This window comes from Scophthalmus maximus, chromosome 15 (genome assembly GCF_022379125.1).
Source record: "Scophthalmus maximus strain ysfricsl-2021 chromosome 15, ASM2237912v1, whole genome shotgun sequence".
Classification (NCBI taxonomy): Eukaryota; Metazoa; Chordata; class Actinopteri; order Pleuronectiformes; family Scophthalmidae; genus Scophthalmus; species Scophthalmus maximus.
The window spans coordinates 18,963,200-18,990,850 of record NC_061529.1 but is presented as its reverse complement, the minus strand read 5'-3'; the positions used below and the strand labels follow the sequence as shown (position 1 = coordinate 18,990,850).

Here is a 27,651-nt window from a genome sequence, read left to right as displayed (position 1 = left end):
ATAATAAACTAAGCATATAACAAACTGATGGACTAACCACTGGACCGGAAATGTAAACTTTGGAATCATCCAGCGTTGTCTGAAGCTCAGGCTTTTGCCAGGCCTCAGTTTGGCATAGTAAGGCTACCTGTCAAGGACATTACCCAGAAGAACACAGCGGTGTGCTTATAGAGTTGCTATAAAACAGCCTGAGACAGGCTAGTAAAAAGTACAGGTTGGAAGACTAGGTGGGTGGAAATCAGAGCGCCTCCCTGTCCTGGAAAAGTTCAGGAATGTGCTGAACAACATTTCTACACTCCGGGGAAACTGAACATCCATTAACGTTTCTCCAGGCAGGTACGTAGGCTGGTGTCTTTTGGGACCCGAAAAAAAACGTTCAGAAAAGTTATCAGCATTCAGCATCAGGCTTGTGCCGCAGTCTTTGTTTTCCACTGCAATGATTGTGGTGATGACAATGACGGCGATATGTAGAATATCATGTGTTAACAGCTCCTGCTCGTAATGTGTTTTCTGGATGACAACTTACTGATTCCGTTTCTGGCGCCATTCATTTGCTCTCCAAGTCTTCTGGCCTCAGCTGACCTGTTCAAAAAAACTGAAGGTGTTAAAGGGAAAGCTATTTTTTACAAAACGTGTATTGGTTTAAAATCGCTAACTCCCACTTTAATGGGCAATGATGCTGGCATCTTTTTACAGTCGTTTGTAATTTGTACAGTTGTTTGTTTTGAATTTTAATTTGTACAGTTCTTTTTTTCTTCTTTTTTTCCTGTTGTTGTTTTTGTCTTGTTTTTATCTTGTGTGGCAAAGTATGTGCCGTTGAATTTATTGAATTGAATTGATTTGAATGGCAGCAAAAAAATTAAATTATTTTAATCTTGGTCAGTCATCAGAATGATAAAGAAATGATAGTACAATAATACATTAGATGAAATGCTGATTTTCAGAGGGACAACGGGGGATGTGATAGCAAAAGACAAGTGTGAGTGCGTGTGTGAGTGCGTGTGAAAGACAACTATCACACACACACACACACACACACACACACACACACACACACACACACACACACACACACACACACACACACAGCCTTACATAGTGCAAAAAAGGCTTGTATTGCAGAACAAGACTGTGTGAATTTTGCACAATATAAGGACATGAAGTAATAAGAAATTGTCCAACTGGTCAACCACCTCTGTTTGAGTAGGCTCTTGTTGTCTTCAATGGTCAGATAGTCCTCATGGTCTCTTATGAAGGTCTCAAAGGCCTCTTGCTTTCCCATCGACAGCTGTGGACCTGAGAGAAATAAAAAAATAAAAAAAAATACATTACTTAGGCATATGTTGTATATTCTAATAATTCTAATAATCAGAAGCTACTGTTCACTTCACCGGGTCTATGGTGAAATCTGCTAAAACCAATTCTACCATCCTAACAAGACAGCATGCTTGTCAAACCACTGAAATAAATAACCTGTCTATGGGACATTGTGCCAGATCCAAGCATGCAGGTCTGAACAGTGAGACCTGAGCTGTTCCCACATCCTCAGGTACTCAACGTCAATCTGGCAGCCAGATGCGGGCTAGTGCCCCACTGATTTAGGTGACCTCCCACCTATTACTAATTGCAAAACTAAACGACCATTAGGCTGCCATTCAAGGTTGAGAGAGAACATAAACAAAAATATAAACAGCAACTCTGAACATGTCGGCATTACACACTGGAAGCCCCCCACCCCCACCTTACTTTGGCAACTTGCCCCATGTAAGGTTAACTAAATCATTTTGGTTAGAACATCCTGTTGATTCTTTTTAATAGGCTAGTAATATAATTTATATAGCATCTTTATGAAAGCACTATACATCTGGTTCAAAGAAATAAACAAAAAAACACAGGTTAGCAGTTATGGGCTGTGTTGTTATTTTACCTGTGAACATCTGAGTTCATAGAAAATGACAACATTTGCTGAAGAATTACACAGTGTAAGAAGAATAGTGGCAAAAAGGAAGATATTAGGTCAACTTGATGAGGCAACACTGTACGCCGCTGCTGTGGAGAGGTGGCTTCAAAAAATCTTATTTTAAAGTGCAATGACGCTGCAAACATAGGTTCCACTATTAACATGACTTACATGTACAACAACCAGCAAGCACAGTTCCAGGGTCCTTGAACTTAGCTCACTACAGTCAATGGAAGGTAGTTGTTATTAATGTTGCTGATAACTATTAATTAACTGTGCTTGTCCTCTTATTACTTGTCAAAATACAGTTATATGCAAATATATTGGCAAATTCAATATATTTTTAAAATTGATTTCATTTTGATGAACTTTTGAGCTCATAAATTTAAAAAAACAAAGTAAAATGTGGGAAGTACAAATGTTTGGACACCCTTGTAGTTAAGAGTATTCTTCCATTGTTTTCAGCAATTCTCCCTGAAGATCACCTCCTGAGACATGAGTGGGCTGCCCTGCGCACACAGCATGTTTAGGATCCACTCACAGATTTTCACTGGACTGTGAGGGACGTTCCAAAAGCTTCAGCTGGTGTTTCTTGAAATAGTTCATGATGTCTTTTGAGGTCTGCTTTAGATCATTGTCCTTTCGTAGAACACAACAAACACAGCTTCGGGGATTGAGGCCAAGAAGCTCAATCTTAACTTCATTTGTTCCAACACAACTCTCTGGTTTATCCAGATGCTGCTTTACAGACTTCAGACATTGGCTTTTGTGATGAGCTTGCAGGTACAGTAGGTAAGACAGTGGAATGGTGCAGCACCACCACTCCTGTGTCATATCAAAGTTTCTGTGTGTTTTTCTTTGCCTGTTCACCATAAATGGCATTTATTAATGACACGACTTCACTTCTTTTCACTTCCATAATCAACAAAATGCGTTTCCCAATCTGCATGCAATTGCATTTGCTCTGAGATGTATCAGCAGGTCTATTTACTCCCAACAGAGACCAAAATTGTACATAGACACTGAATCATGATAGCAGTTAAAGCACCATGCATATGTATTATTCGGTTTAGGTTTTCATTTTGTCACTTTTTATATACTTGGAGAAAATGCTTGAAGAGTGGCTTTGTGGTGATACATAGACTCTTCGACGTTTGCATATTCACTGAGTTCCTGGGGTAAAAAGCATCCACAGATACATCTGTCGCTCTATCAGATCTCTCTCTCTCAACATGACAAAATCAATGCCCAGTAAAATACGCAATTCTGGAGATAACTGAGGCAACAAGTTTTTTGTTTTACCAAACTACCAGATTTCCCTGGAAGCAAGACTCCACTGGATTGCGTATTACCTAATCTTGTAACAGAACACAAACCGGCATTGTTTTGCAAGACTTCCAGTAAACTTCACAGCGATTTCCAATGAATAACACCCTTGTGAAGATGAGTGGACATAAGCGACGAAGATGTTCTAACCAAAGACATGCACAGGACAGTGTCTCATGTGAGATTATTTAGTTGGATTTTTTTCTTTATTTTTGGAAAGTCCTGATTGAAACCAGCAGACATCTCAAGGGCGTATGTTGCAAGAGCCAACCTCAACAAATCAGTTTGAGGGTTTCTTGAGGGAAAGACACTCTATTCGGCTCATGTAAAGAGAAACATTCCAGAAATACCTAAGAATGATATGACATCATATTATGTTGTACTAGAATAATTTGTGGGGTAATGAGATCACATCGACCGTAAGCCAGTTTTCCTAATTCTTCTTTTCCATGCTGACAAACCACAGAGGTTTCATAGGAGAGGAATATGCTGTGAATATTGTTGCTGTTTCAACATATTTTGGGAATCGAATACCAGCAAAGTGATGTATGACCATACTGTTCCATCAATTTATCAGAAGAAGAAGAATGTCCAGCACCAACCGTTGCCAGAAATTGTTCATTGAATAAGAGCAATATTTCTGGGTCCATTACATGTTCCTACTGTGGCCTCCTGCAGGGGACAGTAGTACTCGACTTTTCTGACACGTCTATTGTCTCTGGCTTCTGTTAAGCTCGCAGAATTTGCGTGGAGGGCCTGGTAGAATCATCAGCATCTCATTACATACAAGCAGGATTTACGTTAAGATTTAACTCTCCCCGTAAGTCTTGAGTCTCCTTTTGCCTGACTTACAACAGGAACACTTTGTCTATTCATTAGGCATCTTTTTACACCATAAAAAGAGTCATGTAAAGAAAGAAGACACATGGCATCACAGAGGCATCTCAGACTCAGAGAAGTCTGGTTGCAATTTACCGTACATAGAAGAAATCCAGTGCTATGAGGAAATCCAAATCTTGTAATGTGCGCAGACTGTTTCAACAGAGAGTGGTCATCAGAAAGATAGAGAAAGTTCCCTCATGGCCAAATTTTACTTATCATTTGGAAAGCTATAAGTATGCACTATGCAGAAAGGGTCAACTACTGTGTGCGCCATTCAGTAAACATGAAAGGTTACCATGGAAAGCTCATCATCATTACATTTATAGTTAATCTTACTCTCACGTTACCATAGAGGCTTGTTGGCTGCAGCAGCAGGACACTCAGATTAAACCTACATTAAAACATATATAAACACTCAGTGAACTATTGAACATAAGGAAAGGATACATGTAGTGTATTTGTTTTGAATTAGGACAGAGTAAAGAACAACGACTTAATGCACATATAGTCTGTTCATGAGTCTCCGAGTGGGTCATAAAAAAAATCATCACTCCAGATAGGAAACATATGACATATAACACTGAGTAGAACACATAACAACTGTGTCAGTTTGGTGCTCCTAATGTTTTGCACATTCAGTGTATTTATGAGATATTTAAAGTGTAATTGAATATAATGGTCCTCTTGCAAAAACGATTGACACCACAGTGTCGACTGGCGCTTGTTTCCCTAAAACCAGGTGTGCTCCAGGATTTCACACGGCTAAAGTCAGAAACACTGAAGTACAAGACGTGTCTCCTCTGACCTCTCTCCGATCTCTGGAACGACTCAAATATGTTCTCTAAAAGCCGTTGGCTCCCAAAGGACACCAAGGTTTCCCTGCCGGGTGAAAGCCGATGGATTTGGAAGTTGGACGCAAACAGGGCAGAGAGAGGCAGAAATTTCTCATGAGGTATGAGAAAAGTGGAGGAACATTCCAGAGCTGACGTGTAACCGCTCACGAGGGACTGCGGGATCTGGGAGTTTTTGAGGGGAGAAAAAGTTTTCCACAACAAACTGGACAATAACATACAGCACCAACATTGACTGATGTCATCTTTTCACACCACCTCGGTTCATGACTCCAAAGCAATGCTGAAATTAGTGAAGCTGATTATCTTACATTTTTCTCTGGAACTTACGACCCAGCAGCACGCTGCAGTCCAGTCATAATTCCTTAGTGATGGTCAATGTCATATTTGAGGGATTTTCCTGAGTAGCACTCTCATCTTCTCCACACTCAGCCCCAACACAAACACGCTTGTGTGTGTGTGTGTGTGTGGGAAAGGAGAAGAGACAAAGTAGAACAATTATAGCAACCACTGCAAATGTGAGCGCTCTTGAGTGATTCATTCACTCGGGGGGTCAATGAGTCACTATGTGTAAAACCGGTGTAATCTGGTACCATTTCAAGCATTACAGTAAAGAGAAGTGTTTTTAGTCTTAAACAGGGGCTACTGTAGAAAAAAAAGACAAATTACAGTATCAGCCTTTTCCAGTTATAGAGAGGAAAAGCTTTTCTGCAGTCAGTGGCGCAGTATTTGATTTTTATTTTTAGGGCCGATATCAAGAAAGCAAATTGAAATGTTTCCTCTGCAGAGAAGTGTTCTCTATTACAATCTGGCAAATACACCTTTATGATGTCAATCCACCACATGGTCTAGAAATAAAATGGGTGATGGCTTACTGATTGGTTAATTGCAAATTAAGCCCAAAACAGACCAATGAATAATTGATGGGACTAAGTATAACCCTTCTGAACCATGCACCTTGCGTAGCAAACTTTTTTTCTGCTGTTTCATTAGTAAAATTGGATTTGGACACTTGCTTCACTTTAGACCAAGAGCTTTGATTTTTAAAATAAAGACCAATGAATTTACCAATTGGGGTGGGCACAACCTTGAAAACTATTCTGGCTTGTAATGTTCTGGAGTCAGCCTGGTGAAGACAATTTGGTGTTGAGGACACAGATGGTCAAATGGACTCAGATTCAGTGTGGACCAAATGGACTGGATGCTGTGGAAGTACTTCTGCACTGCTCACATCTCCCGTTAGATGTAGATTCCCAGAAACACTAATGGCTAAGTTTCCCGATTCCCGAAACTCCAAGTGCAGTCCTGAGATTTATAACAGGATATAATAGAATCATACGCACTGCAACTCTTCACTAGAAGCCACATAATGCAGTTCATAAATTAAAGTGTGGTAATGAATGCTAACCACAAATGAGCATGCTCACTCATGTAAGTAACTGCTTGAGAGCTATTTAAACATTTTCTGTGGATCATTATGTCGACTTCTTTCCCTTTTCCACCAAGTCACAAGTTTTTTTTTAAATTTGTAAACTCTTACAAAAAATCACTCAATATGGGAATATCCATCATAATGTCATTGAGTTGCTGACTTTTTGGGGTATTCTTGCCGAAAATATTGTTGTGCAATATCTATTAAGTATTGGGGTCAGAGCCTAGATGATTCTTCACAATGACATGCGTTTGTGAGTTTAACAGAAAAGATATGTGAACTATCATTTAACAATTAAGCAGCTGAATTATGTACACGTAATATTTCATAGTCTTTAAGTCTTAATATATGTCGAGTGCATGTAGGAAAACGGACAAACTCAAACAGCATAAATTATGTAGGCATTAATGTATCTGGATATGAGATGCTCATTGTACTGCAGTGTTGTGTTGATGCGCATATCAATTCATGTTTTCAACTGGTATCTTTCCTTTACACAATATCTGTGTAGAGCAACAATAAATAAAAACACAGAGATAGCTTTATCAAATTTTCATTACCACCGTCTGAGCGTTGGGTGAATGTGGTTGTAAAGTCGCACAGCCGCAGGTCAACCAAGTGGAAATTGAATCCATGATATTAGAGAAACCAGATGATTCTTCATCTGGGTCATCATATTAAATCACATAGCATTCTGAGAGACTAATACATATGGTGCATCATTTATCAGTCATTTTATAAACCACAGCTTTATAGCCATCCATCACGGCGCTCCTCATTGTCCCCTCGATGAATGACTGATCCACTTACTAATTCTGACTGGACCGGGTTCAAACACGTGTTTGTTTTTTAACAGAATCTTCTTTCAGAGACCCTGTTTGCAATTACCCCTCCGCTGGCCTTATTACCACACTGGGCACCATTACACAAAAATTTGGAGGAGGACGAGGGAGCTGTGGTTAGCACAGACAGGAGTGCAGCCTCAGTCTGATGAGGAGCTGGCTCATACTACTGTGCCCGTTGGCAATGACCAAGCTCGTTATAAGGGCTCAGGTTTATCATCACACTTAATGCTCCACTTAACCAAAATTAAACAGGACAAAGCCAAATAAACACTGCTGCTGGCTGAAGGAGATATCTCAAAAGCCTGATTGGCTTGACTTTTAGCAACCACCGCATTCCTGTTACATTTGAACCAAGTTCATCTCCAGACTGACCATCCAAGACAAGTTTCAGTGTCAAGTCACTGATACTTACTCTACTACCTCTGACTCTTCCTTTTCGTGACTTTATTATCCAAACGTTTAGAAGAACTCTGCCATGCCAAAACTACAAGAAGATAACTTTGCCAACTGCAACTCTGTGAAGACACTTCACCACATGTAACATGTGACCACATGTAACAGTAATCTGCCTTTGATTAGTTAGAACATATTTTTTAAAATTTCCACGTTTTCATGTGTATATTTGCCAAAAAGAAAGAATATTAAAAATCCTTCAGCATGTTAACCTATATGGTATATATATATATAAAATTTTATTAGAGTAAAAGAATATAAACAAATAAGGTATTGTAACATTGTCGTTTGACCTGCAGATGCAACCACTATATGGAACTAACATTTTCTTAAATGCAGTTTGTTATCCCATTGATGTCTGACTGCTGTCCTTTATGTTTACATTGCAGCATTCTTGGGCCCTGGTCCCTGCTTCATGTTCCACTAAGTATTATAGGTTTTAAACTCATCAGCTTTTCATCAGCAACAAATTACAGGTTTAATATGCTTTACTGTCCAATGTTGCTTTGCTGACATGACTATGCTGGGCCATTTGAATGACCGCCAAGAGAAACTCCTAAACACATGCAATCCCAACAATGACACTGTGTAGACATAAGCCGGAGAGCTCTGGGATGTCAGACCATGCAGTAAAATCCAGAAATCAAGGATTTGTCATAACCCCGCAGGCAACCTCAACAGGCCCACTGAAAATCAGCAGGACCACAAGACACTGCCCACATTCCAATCAAGACAGATCACTCACCGTGCTCCTAGCACCTAATTTATCACAAACACTGCCAGCCCAGAATGACTGACTGTCACGTTTAACAGAGTCAACATCTGTTAATATTTTTTATTTATTATAAGTGGTAGTACTTTATTAGTCCCCATGCAATGCTTTTGACCTTTTCCCACCATTAAGTTGCAGTGAGCAGCCACACTACAGTGCCATGGACAAATTCCATGTAATACCTTATACCTAAAGTGTTTTGTGGTGGAAGGAAACCCACAGAAACTCAGAGAACATGCTAAATGGCAGCAACACAAATCCAAACTATGCCACAGTTCCGTTGTGATACCATTTTGTATTGCTTAGAGATTTACACCACATCTGGAGCTTTCAAGGAGTTAGTTTAAACAATTACAATTCAAAAGACACAAAGTTCTCCAAAAGACTCCTTTAAGTACCTCTTTTCATGAACTGCATTGCTCGTCCTCCGTGGCTGGCTGAGATGGTGTCTGTGCTGCCTTCCCTCAACACGGGCATGGTGGACGACCTCGGGGCATTCTGGGAGGCCAGGCTCTGGCCACTGGTGACGTTAGCCAGCTGAGCAGCAGCATCCTGGACTCTTTTCTTCTCCGTCTTTAACATCTTAACTAGGATACCTGTAGGCATAGTTAAGGGCTCTACCTGTCTTTACTTTGAGCAAAATTTCTTGATGGAAAAAATGATGTTTCACTCAGATGCACATGCATTTCAAAGAATCACTGTAGTCATTTGATGTTCGGATAAATAACAGTGTGAACAAGAATACCTGAATAGACTTTTCGTAGTATGGTAAAGGTAGCACAATGTGACAATGTACTATAAGAAGGCAAGAAAGTACAGTGGCTCGCGCATTGATTTTCTTCAAGCAACGGGCTTCATTGAGGGCCTTTATTAATGGCTTGGTGCTGAGACGTTCTCAGTGTTTGACCATTAAGGCTCGGGGAGATGACATGGTCTGGGATGGATCAGTGGAAAGAGGAGGAGCAAGTCAGGCCAGGAGAGACCAGGCCAAGATTCCACAAAATCTTCTCCCACTGACGAGGCTGTACGTGTTTGTCTACTCGAGTCCAAGTGTAGATGTGTCTGTATGTCTGGCTGTGTCTGACAGAGAGTAACTGAGCAGCAACAAGAGGAGGCTGACAAGAAATGCAGCTTAGATCCTTTTTACACTTTTATTGCCATGACACGTTTCACTCCATATGCAAAGTCTCTATACATTAGGCCAATTTACTGTAATCGTTTCCTCTGCTCCACATATACTTTGCTTCCAGCTCCAAAGTAATATACTGTTTGATCAACTGCCACCAAGTCCTAACTGCTTTCAGCTGGCCTCACACATTTACCCTGCGTGCTGTCAAAGCCAGTATCATTTTCACCCTTGTCTGTGTGTGCAACTCAACAACACACGGATAGATTGTCACCAAAATTGGTGTGAATGCTACTTATATTACTTTACGGCGACTGTGGCTCAGCAGGTAGAGTCGATCGTCCACCAACCCGAAGGTCGGCGGTTCGATCCCAGCTTCCCCTAGTCTGCATGCCTCTGAGGGCTCTTCTGGCAGTGTAAGAATGTAAAATAGCATTGCTGTATGAATGGGTGAAAGTGATTTGTCTTGTAAAGCGATTTGAGTGGTCAATGAGACTATATAGACGTCCCTTTACCATCGCTTGGAGGGTTTCTCCAGATTATTTGGGGATGTGAGGGGCTGTAGAGTGTGGGAACAACTTTATGGAAGTTTTAATGGGAGACTGACGGGATATGTCTCTGTGCTGCCGATGGTCATTCTGTGTCTGAGTGTGACAGACAAGTGAACGTGTGAGAGAGAGCAACAGTGGAGAAAAGAGCGCTGCACACAGCTCTAATTATTCTCAATCAAGCAACGGCACAAAACGCTAAGACAGAAATTGTTTATGTTGAGTAAAAAAAACATCATATCATTATGAAACTGTGCCAGGACGAATAGCCTATGAACAACGTGCGTGCAGGGTATGCGTAGCCCCTCCAGTGCTTTTCATTTTTGTGTTCAGTAATAATGCAAATTACACAGCCCAATTTTCGTTCAGCACTTTCAAATATGATTATCAAATTGCCTGGATGCTATTCCTCAGTACACCACTTGTGGACTTTTACCACATGATGAGAAAAGATAAGACAGTGCTAGCAGAGACAATTTTTTGCAATTAGAACTACTAACAGGGGGGAAATTGTAACTGTATGAACTAGAATTGTATGGAAACATTATATAGAGAAAAACATGAAAAAGACAATTCACAAGGAAATTACCAATGGTATTAACCAAAAAGCAATTAACTGAAGTTTGTCAAAGGTTTGCAGATCAAGGGGCAAAAGCTTAGCTAAAGTTATGCCTATAAGAAGCAAGCTTGTGAAAAAAGCCTTCAGTTTTGATCCACATATACATAACTTATATGAATAAAACAGTAAAATATTAATTCAGCTCCAGCCTCCTGTTTTTCCATTATAAATGCAAGTGTGTTTGATGGTCTAATCATAACCCATAATTTAGGTTATACACATTTGTCTGCCTATCAAGCATCAGTTTATCATGAGTTTCGCAGACCAGTAAGGCATCGAGTTGTGGCCAAAGTGTAACTGTGGTGGTCAGCAGATGATGTGAGAGACTTAAAGAAAAAGAAGTCAGAATGTAATTATTTTGGATGATGAATGGGCGTATAGTTTTGAAGGAGTTTGAGAAGTTAATTTATATTCCTGTCAGCCAGTACAAAAGGAATGTCAGTGGAAACAATAATATGAAGGAATCATGTGTCCTATTACAATTTCCAAAGAGACCAGCAATGCAGTCTTCTTAACAACTGCCAAAATCTAAAACCAACACACTTTCAAATGACCTATAGAAGCCAGGTCTTATGTCATTGTTTCATACCAGTCATTAGCTCAGACTCTTGTTCACCAGGTTTTTCCATTATTTCTGGCATATGATATCCTTATATAGAACACAGCCATAGACATGATGAAAATGTGCTCAGGGGGTTGTATGTTAAATGTGTAGGCTGGGTCAAACGCCACGCACTCAAAATGTTGTTGTCCAAATGTACGTTCAATCTCTCCCTCTTATCTCCCTTGTCAATCCTCTGTGAAACTGTCTAATAAAGCAGACGTCACAGCACATACAGAAAATATCTGACCACAGCTGGCAAAGGTACAGGTGGTGCCACAAATGGCTCGATGTCTTCCTCTTAAAATGTAAGATTACAATTACAGTACTAGAGGAGAGTTTAGGCAGTATGGGGGTCTTAAAAAAAACAAAATTAAAAAAAAAACTACTGGAGTGAAGCTACGAATAGCAAATCCTCTAGACGGCAGCTGCTTGGTGTCTTCTAATAAAACGAATCTGAACCAATATCTAACTAGGACTTAAAGGTCCCATATTGTCAAAATTGAAATTTCCTGGTATTTTTCACAATAAAAAAGGTCTAGTGGCTTTGTAAGTACCGTGAAAGTGTCAAAGCGGTAAATCCACATACAAATCCACACAGCTTGCATTCAGCAGCTGCTTTTTTTTACGAGGCATCAGGACTTCCATAGGAATGTGATGTCACAGGTACACAGTCACCGCCTTCTTCCGTTCCCCGCACGGCCCACCCGGTCATTCCGTTGCTGAGCTATCAACAACATGAGCAAAGGAAAACACGAAAAAACGATGGCTTCCTAAGAATATTAATACAAGGGACCAGAACTAACTCAGAATTTTTTTTATTTTACCTCTGCAAAAGTCATCGGTAACTGATGTTGGCTGTGGCCCGTGACATGGAGCTGCTGCTGGGGCAGAGACGCCGGCTGTTCTGGACGGTGGGAGACATGCCGCCGAAGGAGTTGGTGGACCGGAACTGTGACTTTGGTGGCGTGTCTCCCTCTCTGCCGGGGCCGAGAGGGGGACACAGAGCCACAGTTTCACAAGTCACAGTTGGACGGTGAAAGAGCGGCTCGGCCCCCCACTCCTTCACCGTCCAGAACAGCCGGCGTCTATACCCCAGCAGCAGCTCCATGTCACGTCAGCTTTGTCCAGCATCCAGTCCCTCAGCAGATTATGCGTAGTGGAGGAGCAGGAAGATAGTTTCTCCAGGGCAGAGGCTGCCTTGCTCCAGGACAAACCCCTTACTTTTACCCCAACAGCACAGTACAGACAAACAGACACTTCTGAGGGTTTGAGGAGGTGGTTGGCCTGGCCGTGCGTCACTGAGAAAGCAGTCGGCCAATCAGAAGAGAGGCTCATGTATATAAATCAAACAGGCCAAATTCGGAGTAAAATCACATCAACAACAAAAAAGAGAGAGAAAAGCTCTCTCCAAAATCGCTTACTGCCCCTTTAAGTCTATTCATTACTATGTCTTTGCCCCTATCCCTAATGATTAAGGATGTCCGATCCACTGATCACTTCTCTTACCCGTCTCTCGTCTTACCATTTGCTTCTCCAACATTTTGGCTAAGAACAATAAATATCGAAAGCCACAAGCCTGTCCAATGAAGAAATCCTCATGTTTATGATTAAGTGATGGAGCCCTCTACCAGCCATCAGTTTCGCACTATAGTTCACTTATGCTAGCCTTGATTGTAATTTGCATAAGTGGATAAAAGCGTCTTCCACATAAGTAATGTAAACTGAATGATATTTCCTTGATACAATAACGGTCCTTTTTGTGCCTGAATCTAACAAACCCTACCCAGAGATGAAAGCTCATGAAATGGTTTCAATTTTGCAACAGTGATTTGTAATGACTTAGGAACCTCCTGACAAATGATGTTGTCTTGCCAGTAGGGCTTTCAGGTCAGAAAATTACACGTTGGTTTCTAAGGGCAGCATTCCCTTCTGCCCTTAGAAACCAATTTGTAATTTATAGTGGTCTGGATATTCATGATCCTCAGAAAATGTTGGGGAACCTGCTGAAGTTTTGTCTAGGTCACAAGCAGGTCAACGTTTCCCCTTAAGAAGAATATATTGTCATTCACTGGCTGGATTTACATGAAGTCTGGAGTGTATGCCTGCCCTCCAGAGCTAGAATCCTAATGTTTCTGATGACCCTGTGACCTTTAGTGCCACTGTCATATGAAGAGATTAAGATTTCCATGTCGCTGCACCACAAGTTTGTATGCTGGGGTGTCATGGGTTAATAGAGATATTATATATTATGAGGGTTGACTTGGACAGAGGAACACTTGATAAAAATGTAAAACTACTGCCACTGTTCTTTGATGATCTGATGTAGAACCAGTCTGTGCATGACATTTAGAGTGCTTGTTTTATCTATAAAGTGATTCAACTCAACGTGTTTACTTTTACCTCAATCTTTCCCAAAAAGGGGTATTTGTTGCCCAAACCCAGGAAGGAGCTCTCAATGCGAGTCCCTCTCTGGTGTGCACTTTCTATTCTCCATCCCAACCACCTCCTGATGACAACATTGCATCTGAAAACAGCAATCAGACATACGTGTAATATCTTGTTTTCCTCATCTCTGGCACCTCATTAGAACAATCTTATCAACATGAACACATTTAACCGACCCAGACAAGGCCACAAGAACAATAATCAGTGATCTCTGGCCAGCATCAGCAGTGGGCTTTACAGAGGTGATTACAGAACACCTAATATTTTACCAGGATAGACGTCAGCATGCGTCAACAAATGAACTGAATCTGAGAGCTCTATATTGTTGCCAAGGAAAAAAAAAGACCACACTTGTTTTTGATGAAATACACATCAGAGATCTGAGGCAGTTACTTGGACAACATGTAGGAAAACACTTAAGTCAGTTGTTTTAAAGATACCAAAGCTCAGTTTAAAGCTCAGTAGAAAAATAAATACGATCAAATTATTTTTAATCAAAAAGGCTCTACTTCGTCTCATCTAATGAGGACTATTTGGCTTTCATCATAAAAAACAATTTCAGTCGGCAAAAAGACAGATTTAGGCAGTTTCATTCGACCATCCTTCATTTGCATATATGTGAACACTGATTGCCGCTGGCAGCAGACCTAAATTATTGTCTGCATTTATGTTTGTCAACTTGAAATTCAGCTCATTGCTTTAATACAGGTTTCACAAAATCCAATCTGGATGAGGGACACAGCTGACTCAGGATGTGACAAAACCTCCCACCATGGCTTTGATTGTGGCATTGGATGACAAATTTGAATATTCATGAACACTATAATAGGTCCAGTGATGCTGATTATATGTTAAGATCGTTGATTTTCTGTTTCATCAGACTCAGAGATAAAAATGCATCTTTCAAATTGCCAAGTTCGAGAGGTTAAAGACATTACACGATGAGATGTCAGGATAGATTGCAATTTCCAAAAGTGATTTAACATACTTAACATTTTTTCCTGTAAGTTTAATTCCTGTTTTCTTTTTTTCTGTAGAGGAGATACTGGTGTCTTTGAGTTATATATTTTGTGGCATTATCTTAATTGAGCAGATTTTTGAGCAACAATTTCTCGACGTTAGAAATCATTCTGAACAATGGCCACGGCAGTACACACACTATGAGTAAACATCTGCACCCAATCAACTGTTGCAATTGTGACTTCGTATTAGCCAAATTGTTAGCAGATTTAAGCCAAGAGGAATTAAAATTGTGCAAGTTGTGAATACCACCATTCATATTTTTCTGCGGTGCAAATTGAGTTTTCCACTTAACATCCTTGGGTCACTGCCATTAGACAATATTTACATTTGTGTTGTACTTCAGTTGTTAAAGTAATTTAATGAACGGCGTATTACTGTCGACCCTCTTCATGTTATGAATGCATCGCTAAGTCTTTGTCCAATGTAATCAAAATTAAATGTATTAGGATGTGAAATTTAGGCTAATCATTTTCAACTAGCATTTCAAATGCATGTGCATCCTTAAAGTTAGCAGTGCTTGTTAGTTCTCCTTGTTGCTCTATCATCATGTCAGTAGTGGATGTTCCATCACTCCAGCAGAGTCGCCTAAGCGTTGCCAGCTGCCCCACTCCTATGAAGAGTCAACCGTACATGGGAACACACAGGGACATTGGGTAGAGATACAACCTTTTGTTTTACAGGGGACTCTCCCATAATTAACCCAGTGAGGACTCGGCGTCAGTCTGGCAACAGTCGGCCTGCGGATCAGAAACCAAAGCCTCCCAGTAAGGGTTTTAGCAGAAGAGAGTAGAGGGGGTTGGGCAGTTACACAGACATGGAAAGCCTGGTGATTTAGCCAACAGATACAAACTGCAGTCAGAAATGATCTGAATGTAGATAGTTGTTCAGGCTCTAAGTGGAAATGATGTCACCCCTGAGGGGTAGGTGAACCCAGACTATAGTGTTACATGCTATAGACAGACCACCACCACCACCAGTTTAGGCTACTGCAACCTTATATACAAGCTTCACAGTGAAATAATATGAAAGCAATGTGGTCACTGCAGTGTTTTCGTTACAAGCTGAAAAATGTGCTTTTAGACACGCACTATAGCAATTTTTCGCGATTATATTTACATCATGTCAAAAACAGTGTATGACATTTTGAGAGGAAAAATCTACAAAGCGGAGGATAATATTCAATTTATTTTGGAGAGCTGAGGTTTTGGTGGCCAAATAATCAAGCAGACATCTCAATTTTCTGAATAATATGCTAGGATCTAATGACAAGCCATAGCAAGAGGGGCTGAGCCCATAAAGCCATTAGAAATAGAATATTAAAATGCAAATACTGCAATTATGATTAATAGTATATTGCTGTAATCCAACCATGCAATAACACAGGCCCTTGAGAAGGAATACCTTTCTGCACAAAAGTAAGTGTGATTAAATTGCGAGGTCTGGATGCTGACAAAAATTCTTCCTGCTAATTTGGAATTCCACTTCCACACAGTGCATTCCTTGTCCCTGCTAACTACACCGTTTGCCTGGGGAGTGTTTCCCCTATGAAACATGGTGTAGTCCGCTGCTTCTGTCAAACTTTACCTTTAAACATACATTCAGTTTACAAAAAAAACAATTTAGAAATATAATAAAAATCAGAAGACAGCTAATCAACAGACAAACATGAAATATAAAGACAAACATGTGCTTAAGGTGGAGGTCCCTTCCCTTCCCACATTTGGTTTTGAACAAGGTGAATCAACTAAAACTATATTACTTATTTTATCAATATATTCAAAATATGCAGACCATGAGGCAACCCACCGTGACGTCACCAATTGGTTTGTGAACTGCTGTTTTGAAGGCTCGAGTTCAGCATTTTGACCAGCGCCATCTTGTTTTTTTTGCGACCAGACATAGTTAACGGGTGGAGGGTCTTATGAGAGCTCATCCACTGCACGTCTACCTACACCTGCAACCACGCACCAATTGTATGGAACTAACTGTCAAACACACTGTATCCACGCTCCAATGCATACAGTGCTTTATCATCTATTTAACTCTAAATGGGGCCATCATTTTTAAAAGGAAGATCATGATGTATTGAAGAAGACTTGAAACTAGAGATCGAGACCATAAACTCCTCAGTATAATATTTACTGATGTTATAAATCAAGTTAGAATTAGAATAATTTTCTCATAAACTTCTATAGAAACAGATTTCTCTTAGCAACCAATGGAGTCGCCCTCTGCTGGTCATCCAGAGAATACAGGCTTTACGCACTTGCACATTGGCTTAATTTTCAGGACCATTTTAATAAACAGTCTATGATGCAGACATGAAGAGATTTCCATGCAACTTATCTCATGAAATAGGATCAGCAGAATAAACACCCCAAAACTCAGATGTATCATGTCATCAGAGCTAAGCAAAGTTGGCTGCATCATGTCAAAGGATACTGATTTCATTATCACGTTGACTCAGCATTTCCTTTAATGTGGTCACTTGTTTGGCACTGTGGTAGTCGTCTTGAATTACCTCTTCACTCACTGTTGCTGCTGGTGACTCTTTACCATCACCGCGCTCCCTTCCTCCACCTTGCTTGTCCACAATCATTATCTGCACAAAACACATAAAAGGAAGATCATTCATTACTGTAAACATTTAGATTTAGATTTTAATATTCCTATAGAATAAAATCTGGTTGTTTATATTATTTACTTTAAATGCCTTTCAGTCAAATTATATTTAAATGAGAGTCTTTGATAAGTCTTATGTCAAGAATGTTAGGAAGCTGGAGAATACATTGTGGTACCACCCTAAAAAGTACTGCTCCTCGAAAATCTTTGATGTTCCTCTAACATTAAATAAATCCCCCTCTTTTCTCCGTCTGCAATATAACTCAGTGAATTTCCACCTTTAAAGACAGGTGGGAAACATGTTACAGCGTTGAAGTTTTTTCCACATGGAGTAGATACAGCAGAGGGGAATGTTACAGAAGAGAAGTGAGAATGGTCCCAGAAGATCACACTGAAGAAGACACTTGAGTTTGGCCTGACAGTCTCCAGGGTCGAATACAGATTTTCAGTTTCATGTCAGCACAGCAGTTTGACATCATACTGTGCATATGATACTAAATGACTGAGATCACACTGCAGGTATGCACTCTGGTATTTCAACATCCACCTGAGAAAAGGGACAAGCAGAGAGCTGAGTATGGAGGAGCTAATTGAGAACAAAAAAGAAGGAAATCAAATTTAAACCAGATCCAAATTCCTACAGAATCACTGGAGTGTGACTGGGGTGATGCTCAGAGGAATGTAAACTGAACAGGAGATCATAACAAACTCAACTGAGAGATAAACAGACATTGGAGTGGGATCTGGAACTGCTTCTGGTGGCTCTTCCAACTCTAACCGAACCAGAGCCGAGGAGCAGTATGAGCACTGCTGTGTTTTCCCGACGCTCATTCAGCAGCGGTGGGTCATCAGCTGCTGTTTGAGAAATGCTGGATAAAATCTATCACCAATCTGACTTTGTCCAAGAACAAAACTTTTTATGAACTGGTCTTTTCCTTGGAAATCCTCATCACTTGTGTCCAGACAGCACAGGTATAAAAAGACTGATTTATCAGTAGAATTTGATAATTTGTTCGTTACCAACAAATTAAGCTACACATCACTGAGAACATTGTTTGAATCTTAGTATCAGGTGTCAAATATTAGAAATTAACAACGTCTTTCATAACCAAGGATTCAAATATAAAAGAAATTGATCTAGTGTTTACTTTTTGTCTAAACCCTGTGTGCACAACAAAGATGGAACGTCTATCCACTAATAAATAAATTCATGACTGAGAGTATATCAGCTTTTTTGTTAATGTTGGACTAACTGGGGGGTTCTGTTTACTCCAACCAAGGTTTAGCTTTTTTTAAAGCATGCAAATATCTGACGTGCAAATATCTGGTTTGAATACACAGATTAACAATTGCTGTCAATATCACACCTTGCATCTAATTAGATGGCACATAACTGCAAAACAACAAGTGTCTAGACTTCGGGTCAGGTCACGGGAAAATCATCATCACTGGATAAAACTGGGCACCATTTGATCTTAAAACATTTTCACTTCCAAGCAAGGCGACAGAGTGACACAATGCAATATCTCTGAGACTTTGTCTGGACAAAAAACACACATCTATAGTTGGATTTAATCTTCATTAAAAAGGAAAATGAACATTAGGTCATTTAAAATTGAAGCATCTCTCAGGAAAGGACAGTAGGGGGAGCTATTTAGAAGAAGTGACTGGTCAGCTGGTCACTGCTGAGCTGATGGATGGAGGGGGACGGGAAGTGATCAGCTCTGACACCTCACTGATCAAATTTTTGTCATGCACTGTTTGTTAGAGAGAAAACCCAACTCAACTTACTAACTAACAGAGCTGTATCTTTTTAATAAGCCAGCATAGCAACTTGCAGTGGATTTTTGCTATGACACTAGCAAAGTGGAGCATGTGGTGGAAAGGAGAAGGGAGAACAGATATTAAGAGGTACAGAGAATAGAAACATATAGATACAGTAGACCCATACAAATACTGTCCATAAAGGACATTAGTGTGAAAGTTACCTTCAGCAGGGAGAAGCAGAACTGGATTTTCCTCATGTCTGGTCCCAGCAACAGTGTCTCGTCTGGATCGGGGTCATCCAGAAAGGCTTTTACTAGCTCTTTCAACCTAAACACACAGACAAAGAGACTGCGTGACAACCTGCCAAAGCTTAAACCAGTGGCACATTCCTCGTTACGACCCTTCTCCATCTCACTTAATACAGGCTCAACAGGCACTCACACAGTTAAGATCTATATTCGTAGAGTAGTTCTGATGTTTAAAATGTGGGTCTGGTCAAAGAAAACTATTTACATAAATGTGTGTTCCAGCTCCACTGGGCCAGCGTGTTGATAAACTATCACTAGATGATAGTCCAAACATTGGTTCTTCACAATCTGGAACCAGCCACTGGAAAAGACCAGGAGGCAGCCATCCAGACGGATTCAGTGTAGGCACGGCAACGTGCGGTTTCTTATTTTCCGCTGTAACGTGTTCAGCGAAAAAACACGCAAGGTTTACATGACAAAGGACTTTAAACAAACGTAGTGGTCTCGTTTCAAGCTCATGAAACAAGTTTGATTCTGGAGAATGCCCTTCATAGCCATGTACAATGTTTTGTATTTTCGTCTTCCAAATGCCAGACTTTTACAGATTCCAAAATGTTGCCAAGGTGAGGTGATATGTTACATAGCACACCTATCAAGCTAATATCTAAAACTAGACAAAAAATCTTAATGCCTTAGGATGTACTGTATGTGTGCTTGGAAATGAGACAATAAATAAGCCAGGATATGTGCAATCACTCACTTGGGATGAGTCAAGACATAAACTGTAGAGGAAACAGCAACAAAAAAATCCGCATGTCCAGTGAATGTGGTCACAATAGACATCATTAAAGGTTCCCTCCATGAGTTTGACCACAAACAGGGGGAAATCGATGATAATCACCCGGGTCGAGAGGATATAATAAAAAAGGGGGGCCAAGGTGTGGTGAATGCATCAGGACTGGACGTGCCAAGACCTCAGTGGAACCTCTGTCCTGAACTCTGGCCCTGCGTGACAGGGTCCCTCTGCCATTTGAGCATAAGAGCGGAAACGAAGCAGTCCTGGCTGAAGCGGTGCCCTGGGAAACCCCATTAGATCTGGTTAAGCCTCAGTGAATGAGGCTTCAGCTCAGCATCAGTGCATAGCTGAAGCACAAGTTATGGAGGCACTTTGAGCAAAAGCCAAATGCAACATAAATCATGAAATATATTTGCTCAATATGAATCTCTGAGCTCTGAGCATTACATTGCAAACTGGACTGCTCTGTGGTACAATGCACACATCTTGGAAAGGGCTGACACTTTACACGTGTGCACTGACCTGACATGACTCACTGAGGTCACATCCAAACATACCTACTATACACCCGGTGATCCTGTGGCAAAAGGCCTGTTGTGAGTTCCAAGAACATACTGATTTAATCCAGGACTTGTAAGAAAGATTTTAGTATCTGGAGATAGCACCCTAGGCCATGATGTCCAGGTAACGCTCAGAGACTGACTGAGCACTGGAAGAGGAGGAATCAAAGACCAAGAGGTGACATACGTGTGGATCTCCTCAACAGTTAGCTGGTCGTCTCTCTGCTCTCCCGTCACCATTGCCAGCTCTTCCTTCAGAGATTCGATCTCCCTTTTCAGACGCGCTATTAGCTGAAATACACACAAAAAGCAGGGTGAGGTATACTCATTGTGCACATGCACATAAATTAAACACACATTTGAACCTGCAGTACCAAACATAGACAGACACTGACACACAAGGCACGTGCAGACAGACACTATTGCACTCCTGCCAACTGATGAGACAACCCCGTAAAAATGATTCTGCGGCTTATCTTGCTGATGCTTTTTGAAGACTGAGTTAAATGATTCCAGACAACTGGATGCTCCAGCGAGAAAATGCAGGAAGCAAAACATAAAATAGCATTAAACAGCTTCAGTGGCAAAAAAAAGAAGGAACATATAAAACCTTTTGCTGCTCTCTGTCCGCACGTGTTTGGTTAAAGCCTCGCACACTGAGCCAACAGGCTGGGTGCTCTTAGTAACCGCTGTGCGGGTCTGGTTACTATATATATATAAAAAGCAAAAAAAGCCAACAAACCCAGACGCTGCCTTTTCTGTACTTCGACAGTCAGCTTTGCAGCAAGTAACAAGAGTAACAGCAAGAATGTCCATTAATGTAAAAAATCATGATCATGATATAAACAGCATAAAGCACCGTTCCACTGAATAATGTGCGCCCCTGCGTTCTGTACCATGTCAGCACAGGTAGGCCTGAGGCAGCCATTTTGATTGAATAGAATATATGACAAAAATAAACTTGATATTTAAAAAATAGTGATATTACATGACAGAATGAATGTCATTTGATATTGGAGTATTGGTTTTGCTGTGAGTTTTTATGCTCCACAGACAATAAGATGTATACAATTTAGATTTTGTAATTTATCAACTGTATTTATTTGACTGAACCAAAAAGAGGGGGTGCCAGGTTATTACTGTTTGTACAGAAATCAAACGGAGATTAAGTGAACTAATGTATCACACGCTGATGATAACTGCATTGTGTTTAACACAAGACAAGCACTCAGTTTTCCACATCACCAACACTGCATTTCATATTTAATTCTTAGCCCTTTTAAATGGGATTTAATCCTTAAACTCTGAGTTTACACCTGTAGCAAAAGGTTAGATGTGAACTCTGGACAGTTACTAGCAGTGTGCCATAAGTAAAACTTGATTTGTAATGATTAATATGAAAGCGGTCAACTATAACCCCATCCTGACTGATTAGCCTAATTAAAAGTTATAGTTTGATTTCTCTGCAGGTTGTTGTAGAAACGTTTACTGGGCATTTGCCAAATCAGGCCATCAGGGATAAACAGGCCAACACCAAGAATCAATGGTTGGAGTAGTTACTGAAAGGACGCCAGACCAGTTGTAATAAAAAAATCTGCACAAATCACACCACAAAGCAACACACTAAACCAAAAACACAAGTGCCGATTGTTCTTTCCCTCACACGACCCACTTCTTTCTTCAGCATAAATCCCACTTAACTATCACCACTGGATTTGACCACACTGCGAAAAATACAAAAGCAGACCAAAAGACTGGACCTGTCTCAATGTGAAAGAGCAAACACAACAGAAAAATGGCGACTGTATGCTAGAGACACACAGTGACACTTCTGACACAAAGTTGCCAGTGAGCCAAAGGCCAGTGAAACCAAATCAAAGTGAATGGTCAGACCGAGTGATCTCACTTGGAAAAGCACCGCCACTTCTAGCAGACAAATGGAAAGACAAAACCAGTCACACAGTCAGACATTGTCAACTCAAGATGCTCTTGAGAAGAAACAGACTTACCGTGCGGTTTTGGGTAGGTGCCTCTTAACTTAACAAAATTTCAACACTAATCCACATCATATCATATTTTTTAGGATTGAATATCATAGTTGACCATCCCTCACCAGAGCCGCTCCCTGTATCTATTTTTTTTTTAACTCATGGTCTGATGCAGCTCTGCCAGCTGCAGCCTCCAAAGCTGACCACTCAATGTTGGTCAGCAGAGTGGTGCTGTCTATTTTGGAGTGCCAGGCCCAGACCGGTACCACCGCACCGCAAAACAGACTCCCAACACTCTGAATAAAAACTGACTCAGGAGTCTGGACATGTGACTGATGATGTCAGCATATTGTATGTAGAAACAGTAAATCAATGAAACATGCAGATGGTTATGGAGATGCAAAAGCAACACTGCATGTATGTTTGTGTTTACTATAAACCTGTTGTGTAATTAACTTTGAGAAAGTCGTTCGTACTCTAACACGAAGGTTGATGGTTCGATCCCAGCTTCTCCTGGTCCGCATGCCATTGTGTCCTTGGGCAAGACACTTAACCCTAAATTGCCTCTGACGGCAGTGTATGAATGTGACAGAAAAAGCACAGTAAGTCAGTCCAGTAAAGGGCTTTAAGTGGTCTAAATGACTAGAAAAGCTCAATAAAAATATAGTTAATTAGTCTATATTCATAAATTGCAATTTGCCTTAAAGGTCTTAAGAATCTGTGCATGGTGCGACATCCTCTGCCCTTAACCCTCAACTCAAAGTGATGAAAAACTCTAATATATTTTTAAAGGGAGGGGTCCCTCTCCCAGGAGAGACAGAAGTGCAATAGATGTATGACATCTTAAGGATTACAGAAAGTTTGATGGCTCTTCAACTCAAATCAAACTGAGAACTCCTGCACAAAATCCTCAAGTTGAAATTTTGGGGAAATTCACGGTAGATACAGTAAGAGTTGACAACCCACTGACCAGCAGACCAACATCAGCCTGGTTTAACGGGAAGATTAAGATTGACCTTAGTGCTCTTCAAGGAGCCATGAGAGAGAAACTTATATGATGTTGTCACTGTGATGGACTTCATTATGATCACAGGTAACTTTTAACAACTCATTCTCTCTCTGTCCACAAGAGTCTTATGAAATGTTTTATCTTTTCTGGAATGGTTTCCTGCTGGTCAGGCTTTCGGGAATAGTATTCTGTAGCCTGTAGGCTACAGTATAGGACCATTGAGGCGGTGTGTGGTCTGAATGATGCAGCAAACACTGACTGTAAGATTGTCAAAAGCAAAAATCCAGATTTCAAATAATTTACCACAGCCAGCGTGTCCAATAGATGCTGTGCCTTTAGATGGGGACGGCCAAAAGTGGGGAGTCTATAAGTGTCACCCTATGCCACAAAAAATGACATCATTCTAATCTGCCAACCGCACTGCTGGCTTTGCTTATTTTTCAGTAAACCAGGGAGAGATATAGAGGCAGAGGCAGAAAGACGGGAGCAATGAACAACACGAGGAACACACTAAAAAGCCAGAAACAGAGACAAGAAGTTTATTCCTGAAGCTGTAACTGTGCCGGACCCGATTGGGAGCTGCCAGACACTGTCACAATTACTGGGCCGGCCGCAGACTCTCTTAAAAATACCTCTGTAGGTTTTGCAAGTGGCCAGCCAAGTCTTAGTAGCAGTAATACAGCAGTCGATCCTGAGGCAGATCTGGGTGTGAGGGGAGGAAGCGGATATAGCTGTGATAACTTACAACTGTATATCCCCCAAGGGGCAGTTAGAACAACTGCCAGGTCTGCTTTCTGGTATAAGGAGGAAGGTTATAGAGTTGCTTTCCTATCTTTATTGAAGAGCATGGTCTTTAAATGGGAAAAAAACAAAACTCCAGAGGGTGTGACAAGAATTCTGAGGAAGTGATGGAGGGAAGCCATTGTTAACTGCTCAGACAATGTGATTTCTCCTTAGTTAATTCTAAATAGAATTACTGGAAGTAAACTAACTGCCCTCTCTCATTTTAAAAATGTTGCGCTATGCCCTCAAATCGACAGCATACAAGAGTGGCTCTACGAGGTTGCGTGCATGCCGTTTGTGCGTCCTTGCATGAATGTGTTATTGGGTTATTGGAATAAAATATACCATAGCAGAATAAGAAGCACGTAAACAAGACAGAGAACGCAAATGAGACTTGTGAGCAATCTAAGTAGCTCAAGACGGACAGACGTCCACATATTGAAGGTGGAAAACTGCTCCTCTCAGATCATCTGACGATGGAAAAACAAATTAGGTATTGGAAACCTAAGGAGGACACTTGAGAACATGGTGGGTTACACTTTTAGACATTTAGAGGCTGGATTGTCACTGCTATTCATTCGTCGATCAATTTAAGGTCTGGAAGCTATGAGGAGGGTCTGGCCCTAATGAAATATTAAGTCATGCTTCTGTGGTGTGATTGTGTGGCTGAGCCGTGGTATGTGTAGCCATGTCTGGCTGTCTCACCAGGGCAGGATCCAGTTCTTCATTTAATATCGCCTCGTTCTTAATGAGAGCCACGCGCTGAGCAAAGCGACATGTAGAGATGGACTCCTGAAGAAACGGGAGACGAGAAAGGGGAGAGAAGGAGAAACTGTTTTTAAAAGTCTTTTTTTTATCTGAGGAAAAACTATGACTCTTTTCTGCTCTTTCTCTTTCTGTTTTACAGTGTGCAGCTTTTCTCTGTGAAGAAAAATATAGGGTATAACACTTCAATACAGTATTTTATATTTTTATGAAATGTTTGCTTTGTTTAAATAACAAGAACATTTATTTGAGATCATTTTAATTACTGACAGAGACCATTAGACCTTTAACATTATTTCACTCCGAAAACCATTTCTCCTCACTTTTTTGTTATTCTAAAAGAATATTGAGTCATAACAAAGCATTAGGGTACCCATCCTTACATCAAGGTTCCTCTTGTCAACTGCCATAGTGGCGATCATGGTGGTCATGCAGTTGCCCCCAAGGCTGTCCCGAAGCACAGACGTTAACACAGAGTTTCTGTAGGGAATGTGGGACCGATTCTTCTCAGACAAAGCAATGATCACCTGAGGAAGAGAGCAATTACATGGGCTGACATGTAAATGAAGACAAAACATGGAGGTAGTGAATGAAATGTTTGCTTGTACCACAGAGTCTAGCGTAAAAATCTAACTTGAACTGAACTATGATTAACACAAAGGAGGCTGAAGATACAAGGAGGCCTGCATCAGCTGGCTATGCATTAAAAGCAGTGTCAACATTCAAACACACCAACACATCAAATATATTTCCCATGTGGAATTCTTCATATAATGTATTATTCCAAACGAGAAGTACAGTAGTTACCTGCTCCAAGTAGTGCAGGGAGAGGTTGATGTACTTGGCCTCGGTGAGCAGCTGCCCATTGAGGCCAGTCTTGCTAACTCTGTCCGATCCAGCCAGGTCCACCAGGTGGAGCTTGGAGCGCCGCACCGTGGCCGAGCCCGGCTCACGCCTGCACACGTGCACGGTGAAAACACAGTGGGAACGCGTTGACGCCTGGTTCATGGGAGTCTGGAGATGAGAGAAAGAAACAGAGGAGTGAGGGAACATTTGGAAAACACTGCAATATTTTTGGGATGCAATTAGCTTTGTGTGAGAGGATTCTGAAATCCCCTCAAATTGGTACACATGAAATAAGACCGAGGTAATGTTATCCTGTGTGGTATTCCCATATTCAAAACAACAAAAAACATGTATTCTTTTTATCTTTTTCTTACGCTCCAGCTGGTTTGAAGATCAAAGTTGCACAATGAGCAGTAAACACATGGCTTCACAAAAGCGGATTTTCAGATGCTCACTGGAACAGCAGAAGTCAGGTTGAGACCAGGAAGAGACAGAATTAGAGTATGAGTCACTCTGCACAAACAAACATTATTAACTAGAGGAGGATGGATGGTTTACTCATCGGGCCCTCACAGAGAATAAACAGGAGGTGGACGCTCACTGGACAAAGTGCTGATCATAGACTTCTTTTTGTTTTCTTTTGTTTGTGCCATAGCTGTAACACACAACAGTGGTTGTAAATAACGAGTATGCCGATGATACAGTCCATCATTATTCGGATTAGCTTCTGGTCGGTGCTGAGATTGTTTTCCTTCTGTGGATTTGTAACTGATCTACAGTATGATCTGGTTGTGACTCACTTTTCCTCTCTGCTTGAAAACACCATCATAGACATTCCTGGTCAGTCATTCTACAAAGGTGCTCTGACCCCGACTTGTTGTTGGCATACATGTGCCAACACCTACCTGTTAGGGTCATGACAGCTCATGACAGAACTTTCACTATCTTAACCCAGAGCTGTCATCTCTTTTCCTTGATCCAAATTCTCGTCTGCACACATCCATGTGTTCTCCACAGGCTACTACTTAAAGTAATATGAAGCAGCCCTCAGATGGCAAGAGATCACACACCTAACAGGACTGCAACGTTAGGGAAACAAAATCCCACATTTCAGAAACCGTCCTATTAACACAGACAAACACCAAACAAGTTATGGTAAAAATCTTGATGAGTAGTTTTCCAGTCACGCAGCAGACGTCTTCAGACTATTAGAATGTATTTAATCACGTGCCAATGTGATGATAAACTGTCTAATTTGCACAGACAAGCATTTCGACAAGCATTGCGACTATTTTGATATCTTCAACATTTATCTGTGTTTTAACATTTAAAAGATCCCTTTTTGTACTAATCTGTTAATGTGAACACACTTTCACAATTG

The 27,651-nt window shown here is 40.8% G+C and overlaps 1 protein-coding gene across 4 annotated transcripts in view; it reads right to left on the bottom strand.

Annotated features, from left to right (window-relative positions):
• kif6 (kinesin family member 6) overlaps window positions 1-27,651 on the bottom strand; it is a 49,709-nt gene that overhangs the window by 10,419 nt on the left and 11,639 nt on the right. For all 4 annotated transcript variants that reach the window (XM_035610812.2, XM_035610811.2, XM_035610813.2 and 1 more), the window contains exons 7-15: window positions 26,232-26,438; window positions 25,808-25,951; window positions 25,365-25,451; window positions 21,067-21,170; window positions 19,497-19,602; window positions 17,329-17,488; window positions 8,920-9,117; window positions 1,194-1,296; window positions 527-582 (exon numbers count right to left, since the gene is read on the bottom strand). In XM_035610812.2, the coding sequence (XP_035466705.1) occupies window positions 527-582; window positions 1,194-1,296; window positions 8,920-9,117; window positions 17,329-17,488; window positions 19,497-19,602; window positions 21,067-21,170; window positions 25,365-25,451; window positions 25,808-25,951; window positions 26,232-26,438 (1,165 nt within the window). The remainder of the gene's footprint in view (window positions 1-526; window positions 583-1,193; window positions 1,297-8,919; window positions 9,118-17,328; window positions 17,489-19,496; window positions 19,603-21,066; window positions 21,171-25,364; window positions 25,452-25,807; window positions 25,952-26,231; window positions 26,439-27,651) is intronic.